At 37.1% G+C, this 8,000-nt stretch overlaps 2 protein-coding genes across 2 annotated transcripts; both read right to left on the minus strand.

The window, feature by feature from the left end:
* Positions 1 to 367: 367 nt before the first annotated feature.
* Positions 368 to 751, minus strand: LOC109239884. The gene has a single exon (XM_019406476.1). The coding sequence runs from the start codon at positions 749 to 751 to the stop codon at positions 368 to 370; it is 384 nt and encodes a 127-aa protein (XP_019262021.1).
* A 6,045-nt stretch (positions 752 to 6,796) lies between these two features.
* LOC109239885 lies at positions 6,797 to 7,798 on the minus strand. Its single transcript, XM_019406477.1, has 2 exons — positions 7,169 to 7,798; positions 6,797 to 6,970 (listed from the first exon to the last, which is right to left on the minus strand). Exons 1-2 carry the CDS (start codon positions 7,796 to 7,798, stop codon positions 6,797 to 6,799), a joined length of 804 nt encoding a protein of 267 aa, XP_019262022.1.
* Between the last annotated feature and the right edge of the window lie 202 nt (positions 7,799 to 8,000).

The following is an 8,000-nucleotide window of genomic DNA, read 5'->3' on the forward strand; positions in this document are numbered from 1 at the left end:
TTATATATTCGGTAGCTGGAAAAGCGTGTAAAATTTGTTAATTTTGTATATAACGTAAATAATGTATATATATGCAAAAAAATATACATTTTTTTGGCTATTATTTTTGGAGCGACTATACAATGTCATTTTATTCTACTCAAATCCCAACTGTGATATTCTAGTTTCTTGTATCACTTTGTATAATCTTGGCTTCACTACAGCACACAATAAGGTGTTTATGATTCTCAATATAAGAGGAATTATTTTTTCAAAAAAGAAAGAAAAATTCTTACATTTCTAGGAAGGGGACTTTATTTAAGAAGCTTAAAAAGATAGCTAGAAATGTAAATATTTACCAAAAAGATTTTGTTAAATTGCTGCAATTTCAAGTGCCATGGTGATTTGGAAAAGTATTGAAGGAAAGGCCCATCACAGGAACAGCGAAAGAGGTTTCCAATAGTAGACGTTGCTGAAAGGCGTTCAATGATCCGCCACTTTCTATTATATCTTTCACCGCAGACTGATAATATTCTTTCAGTTTTTTCAGCATACACGTGTAGTGCAATTTCAGCCACTTTAGTCGGACTCGCCGGAAAAGCTTCACGACGGAGAATCCACGGCGAGGGTTCTTCTCACCTCCTAGTCTCACCGTCGGCAACCGCTTCTTCCTGAATGTAATTTTCCGGCGGGCTGGGGCCCACCGGAATTCGGTGGTTGGATGGGCATGGCTGATACTTTTTGGGACAGTACTGTTAGGATTTGTAGCCATGATTATTGAAATGGAATGGGGAGAATGGACAATGAATTGGAGATATTAATATATGGAGTTAGAGAGAAGATAAGTTGACGATGAGCTGCACAGAACTGCAAATGGACATGTGCATCTGCTTAAATTAAGGTTCACATCTCCTGCGTTTTAATTAGGTTTCTTGTATTATATATATTACCTATTGTTATAAAACAATAAAAGAAATAGAAGAATATGGAGAGAAAAGTAGGGAGAGAGAATTTTAATGATTTGTGATGAATTACAATAGAATAGGACCCCTCTATTTATAGGAAAAAGTGACTTAGCCACCAAGTAACAAACCCTAAAATCTCTCTAAAATATAGACATTCACCATAAATAAAATATTATTTATAACACTCCCCCTTGAATGTCTATTCAATAGGTAATGTGCCTCGTTAAAACCTTAACTAAAATAAAACCCAGTGAGAAAAAATTCTAGTGAAGGAAAAAGAGTACACATGTTTAATAATACGCCTTCTAGTTGTCTCGTTAAAAACTTTGCAAGGAAAACTCAGTGAGACAAAACCTTGTAAGGAAAAAAAAGTACAACGCGTATTAACTCCCCTAGTGAGAGCATCAATTCACATCTATAAGCCTTTGCATTCCAATCTTGTGCATCATCTTCAAAAGATCATTGATAGAGATTCGATAAACAAATCAGTCATATCAACTTGTATGAATATGTTGCACCTTGAAATTATCATTCTTGATAGTTATGTAACATCTTCATATAATATTGTGGAAGGGCTTTTTCAATATCTCCATAAGCTAAAAATTCTCACTATCACATTATCATGCTTATAGTTATAGCAAGATACATATATGCACAAATTGCACTTAGAATGTGGTACATCAGGACCAAAAATTGTATATGCTTTAAGCGATTTAAATCGTTCAGGGATTGTCATATAAGTTAAGTCATATAAGTCATAGACTTTAGATGCATATCAAATTTTCATATCATGCTAGACATCTAAGATAGATAAAAAAGATTGTACACACTATTGACTTTAAACTTTCAAGTGTTTGAACTACAGGTCCAAAATAACATGTCTTTCATATGAAATCAATTCTACTTGAATTGTTTCTCTAGACTTAAGATCCTCATATATATATTTAGCGCTATTGTTATACCCCATTTTAACACGGGTCAAACTAGAGTACAACATATTGATAAATTCGAGGTTAATTAATTACGAGAGTCGCCACCTAATTATTTTAAGATGAATTAGGACACCATCTTTTATCTAAATAACGCCAAAGTTAACTCTGTTTATATAGTCTACTTAACCTTGAGATTATGGGTAAGGGTTCTAATTAATCCTACAGGGAAGATTATTAAAGCACCCTACATGATTCGTTAGTTACGGTTAACCGGCCAAACTTAGGTTAATTAAATGTAAGACTATGTATAGTAATTGATGTGTCTTAGAAAAAAGTAACTCATATTTTTTTTTTAATCAATCCACTAGGCAGAACCTAGGGCTAGTTTTTTATATTTATAAAGCAAAAAAGAAAACAAATGTCATGAAAGTCTAACAACAGGAAGAAATAAAATATGAAAACTACAAATGTCCTATTATCAAAGTTGAACAAAAAGCCCAACAATGATATCACATGAAGCCTATTGTAATCTATGCTTGTTCGAACTAGCCCTTTGAGCCCAATATCCAAATGTTCCAGCTGCTATTTGCTTGTTTTGAACCTGTAGTAGTTGCAGCAGATAGCCATTGCCCAGTACTTGCCTTCATAACCTCCTTCTTTCCTTTTGTGTCCACTTTGCACTTGTTCTTTGATAGTTCTTGCCCAGGTCTCTTTTAACCACATCACTAGTATCTTTCTCTGTATGTTAACTGAATTGTTACACTGTTACCTGTATAAAATACTGACAAAATTCTGCACAATGAGATGAAGCAGTGCATTGTCCAAAGATCCCAAATATTGTGTTTGTCCTCGTTTTTGGGAGCCTTCCATTGAATTTTCTTGTGTCTCCTTCTGCAAATTGCTCCTGAATGATCCCATGTCCTTGCCATATAAGGGTGTTAGCCCAAATTCTTCCAATCTTTCCCATAGAAAGCTGCACAGAAGGACTTGCTGAATTTAGGGGTGTGCATTCGAATCGGTTTATCGATAAGTCGAATCGATTATTTGTTATCGGTTTATCGATATCGGTTTATTGATTTATCGTTTTCGATTTCGATTTCGAAATTTTCCTTATCGAGTTATCGATTTCGATTTCGATTTTGTCCTCTTTGGTTATCGGTTTATCGATAAACCGATAAGAAATAGTAAAAAAAAAAAAATTATTTTTTTTATTTTTTTTTAACCCTTATTCTATAATACCCTTTCCTTTACCCTAAGTCCCTAACCCTATTATTTCATCTACCACATTTAAAGAATGATCATATTTAATGCTCAAGGGAATGAAGTTCAAATTAATGGAAAATAGAATTAGCCGTGATGATGTATTTTTTTTTTTATACCGGTGGAGTGTTGGTGGCATACATTTGTTCCCTTACTTTAGTTTCGTTGCATGTGCTTGTTGGCATAATTTTTATGTTATAAACGGTGTTCGTCTTATTTTAGCTTCTTTTGGTCCATATTAGTTAGGCGTGTTTATAGCGATATACTTTCCGTGGAATCCCGCAAATTTTCTTATTGGTGTAATCGATAACCGAATCGATAAGCCCCAAAAATCGATAAATCGAAATCGAAAAAATCGAAACCTTATTGAAACGATAACGATAAGCATATGTACAAATCGATAATCGATAAGTAATTATCGATAAGAGTCAAAATCGAATCGATAAATCGAATGCACAGCCCTAGCTGAATTTGCAGCCAACCCAGCGATGCTGTTTTTGGCTCCTTTTGCGTATGTTGTCCTTCTGCTTTGTGCTGATTTCCTTACCTCCAGTGACTGCCCTTGCTGAGATTTATATTGCTGTTCTAAGGATTTGTACCATATGTGCTTCAACATTCTCAAAATCCATTGCCAAACATAGCATCTGATGCTACATTTTCTCCGTGAATGCTTTATCATGCTTATGCATGTCACCTTTCCTTCCTCAAGGGAATGAGCACATGGTGCTAATACCACCCATAGAGGTCGTAATGAGTGACAAGGCATGATTACAGTAATGTTCCCTGCAAAACAACACACAATGTTAGTAAAATAATGCATTCTCATGTTCTCATCCATAAGGATTTGAACATGAAGAATGCCTGATCTTTGAGGGTGCCAGCAACTGCTTTCTTTGCTGCCTTCAAGTGCCTGGTTCCCTGTATCCCATATTCCAAATTGTCCTGTCCTATTTCTGGACAATTGTCCTATCATTCTTGCCAACAGCTCCCTTTGCCCAATTCTCTTAAACTTTCTGGGCTTCTTGTCACTAAATTTATATGGAGTATCCTTTTGTTGTATTCCAGATATCACTCCACTCTAGCTTATTGATATTTCCTCATGTACTTGCCCAATTCTCATTCTGGGCATTTTTCTCCAATTAGTTGCCAACCTTGTCCATCTTCTTATGAAACTGAGGGATACCCTCTCTGTGATTGCTGTAGTGATTTGAACCTCATTGATTCTGTTAGACACCTCTGATTTTAAATTCCAAAGGTGTCTGCAACTCACAGAGTATTTGATCTTCAACTTGCTCCTTGTTGCCTCTATGTTTACTACTTTTAACTTCCTTCCAATGGAATGAGTGCAAAGCACTAATACCACCAATTGGATTTCCATTAGATAGTAGTGCATAGAAGCATCACCTGCAAAAAAGAAAACCAAGTTAGTGTAAAAAATCCCCATACTCTCCTCCTTAAGGATTTGAGTATGGTGATCATTTATATTGTTTCCTGGCAGCACCTCTTCCTTTGATACACCTTCCCGTCCCTTGTCTAATTCCTTGCGATAGAAACTCTTATGTATGGGCATTGCAACTTGTCACAATTCACCAACTTCGTCCCCTGTACATCCAGATCTTCAAATCCATGACACTCCATAGGACCAACATCCAGTNATCAAGAACCCCTTGTGCTAAAGGTGGCTTGATATTCACTAGTATATGTTCTGCATACTCTTCAGGAAGAATTTCAAACAACCTTTCTGCATTCCATCCTTCTCCTTCTATCACATCATACACATTATGCACAGATTCATCTACCCCAAAATTTTGTGGAATAAGAAAATACAATGCCCCCAAACCTGTCCAATTATCGTACCAAAACAATGAGGAGCCCATTTTTGGATGCCACATAATCTGATGCTCAATCAAGTATCTACACTCCAACATCTTCCTCCATACATGAGATCCTTTCCTCCATGGAACTATCATAGAATTCAGCTTTTTGCAGTACTTTTGACTCATAAAAGAGCTCCAAAGACTAGGCTTGGTTCTATATTTCCACCACAGTTTGTCGAAGAGAGCTTTTGCTACATCATGAAGAGACCTGAACCCAATCCCTCCTTCTTCTTGTGGCATACATAGAGTAGTCCATGATGCCCAATGTCTGTTAGTACCTGTAACTGAGCTGCTCCAAAAAAATTGAGCAAATATCTTATGCAGTCGATTGATCACATGAGCTGGAGGGTTAACAGTTGATAACAGGTGGATTGGCATGCTTTGCAGAACATGAGCAATGAGTACTGCCCTGCCACCTATAGACAACAACTTACCTTTCCACGATTGTAATCTGTCCAATACCTTGGTGATCATAGGCTGGTAATACTCCATCTTCCTCCTTGAGTAAAATATAGGATATCCCAGGTATATAATTGGAAATTCTTGCCTCTTTATTCCTGTGACTCTCTCCACTTTATCTGCCACTTCTGCATCTGTTAAATGATGAAGATACACAGCTGACTTTGCCTTGTTTACCAAATGCCCAGATGCTGATTCATATGCTGCAAGTACCTTCATGATGAGTCTAAGGGATGTGGCATCAGATGATGAGAAAATAATTGTGTCATCTGCATAGGCAAGATGGTTGATCTTTGGGCTCCATTTAGGTAGGCCATAGCCACAGAAGTATAAATTCAAATTCAAAGCATTAAGGCCCCTTGACAATGCTTCAGCAGCTAAAATAAACAAGGTAGGAGACAATGGATTCCCTTGCTTCACCCCCCTCGAAGATTTGAAAAAACCATGAGCTTGGCCATTTATTAAGACTGAGTACCAGTTATTAGACACTATAACGAACACCATGCCTATGAATCTCTCTGAGAATCCCATTTTTCTTAACACCTTGGTCAGAAATAGCTAGGATAGTCTGTCATAAGCCTTGGTCATGTCTAGCTTCATAATAACATTAGGCCCTGCCTTTGTCCTAAGTCTCATATCTGTGACAATCTCTTGAGTTAGAAGAATATTTTCCACAATGCTCCTTCCCTTAACAAAACCAGACTGTTCTTCAGATATTAGAGTAGGTAACAGTCCCACCAGCCTCTCATGTAACACCCTTGAGATCACTTTATTGGAAAAATTACTAAGGGTGATAGGTCTTAAATCAGAAAATGTGTATACCTTTTTCTTTTTTGGAAGTAAGACAAGGTTGGTGTGAGTCACACATTTTGGCAAATCATGACCATTAAAGAATGCTCTCACTATGTCAAATAGATCCCCTCCAATGATGTCCCAAGCTGACTGATAGAATTTACCTGTGAAGCCATCGGCCCTCCTGCACTGTCTCCATTCAGTCCAAACACAGCTGCCTTAACTTCCTCCATAGTTGGTTGCTTTATTAGCTCTTCATTCTGCCCCATGTCAATCAATGAAGGAACATTATCTATGATATGGAAAGAAGTAGGAACTGTATTTTCAGTAAATTGATCTTCAAAGAACTTGATTGCTTCTGCAGCTATTTCTTCCTCCTCTTCAATCCACACTCCTTGACTGTTTTGAATTCTGGTCAGCTGCAACTTCTTTCTTCTGCCTCTTACATGAGCATGAAAAATTTTAGTATTTCTGTCACCATCCTTGAACCAAGACATTCCTGCCTTTTGCCTCCAATACTTTTCCTCCAAAGCTAAAATTTGATCAATTCTGCCTGCACTTTCTGTAGCCTTTGTCTATTTAGCTTTGTAGGATTTGCTTCAAATTCTGCTTCATGAACAAGCACAACTTCCTCCAAACTAGCTATCTTCTGGAATATATCTCCAAATGTACTCTTGCTCCACACTGATAATGCCTGTTTTACCTTCTTCAATTTATGATTGAACATGATATATGGACTTGCACAGAAATCAGCTTTCTAGTTCTCTTGCACCACTTCTTTGAAAGATGCATGTTCCACCCAAAAGTTCAGGAATCTAAATGGCTTCTTCACAGGAGGAGTCTCTAAATCACACTTGATTTACAATGGACTGTGATCTGACCCTATTTTAGGTAGATGTTGTACTTCTATGCCTGGGAAAGTCTGCTGAAATTCAGAATTGGCTAAGCATCTATCTAACCTTTTGAATATGCAATCCTCTTCTGCCCTACCATTCCACCATGTGAAGATACTACCCTTAAATCCCAGATCAAAAAGATTGCAGGTGTTAATGCAGTGCCTAAAGTCATCAATTTCATTTATGTGAACTGGAAGTCCTCCAAATTTTTCCTCCTCATCCCAAATGACATTGAAGTCACCTCCTACCAACCATGGCACATTCATGTCACTTGCCATAGCATACAATGAGTTCCATAGTTCTATTCTCTCAATGGCATCACACTTAGCATATACTAATGTAAGAACAATTTCTACATGTAATTCTGTATGAAAAAGCCTTAGAGTTAGCTGCCGGACCATGTTATACATTACTGTGACTTCAAACACCTCATCAATGAATACCCATATCTTGTTTGACACATTAGAAATAGCCTGTGAAAATCCAATTCTATTTCTGTACCTTTCCAAGGTCCTAGATTGCTGCATGGGTTCCATCAATCCTATAAATTCATAATTGTTCTTTCTATGCATTTTGATCAGCCTTTCAAAGGCTTGCTGAGTGTTTACTGACCTGATGTTCCAAATGAGAGCATCCATTACTGGTTGAGGGATTTAGATAAGGTTCTCCTTGTTTGAACTCCACCTATAGGAACAGTAGAGCTTTCTTTCTGTTGTTTCTTCTTACCTTTTGCTGCAAATTTCACCTTTTCAAAGTGCCTAGGTGAAAGGTCCCCTTGTCTTGCTATGTTCTGAAAATTCTGAGTTGTTGACTCTTGATCCATATCATGGCCTGTTCTGC

This window comes from Nicotiana attenuata, unplaced genomic scaffold, assembly GCF_001879085.1.
Source record: "Nicotiana attenuata strain UT unplaced genomic scaffold, NIATTr2, whole genome shotgun sequence".
In the NCBI taxonomy this organism is placed as follows: Eukaryota; Viridiplantae; Streptophyta; class Magnoliopsida; order Solanales; family Solanaceae; genus Nicotiana; species Nicotiana attenuata.

Coding starts and splice junctions, on each gene's coding strand:
- LOC109239885 (XM_019406477.1), bottom strand. CDS start 7,798: ATGGATGCTCTCATTTGGAACATCAGGTCAGTAAACACTCAGCAAGCC. Junction 6,971..7,168: donor AGACTTTCCCAGGCATAGAA/GTACAACATCTA, acceptor CATAAATTGAAG/AAGGTAAAACAGGCATTATC.
- LOC109239884 (XM_019406476.1), bottom strand. CDS start 751: ATGGCTACAAATCCTAACAGTACTGTCCCAAAAAGTATCAGCCATGCC.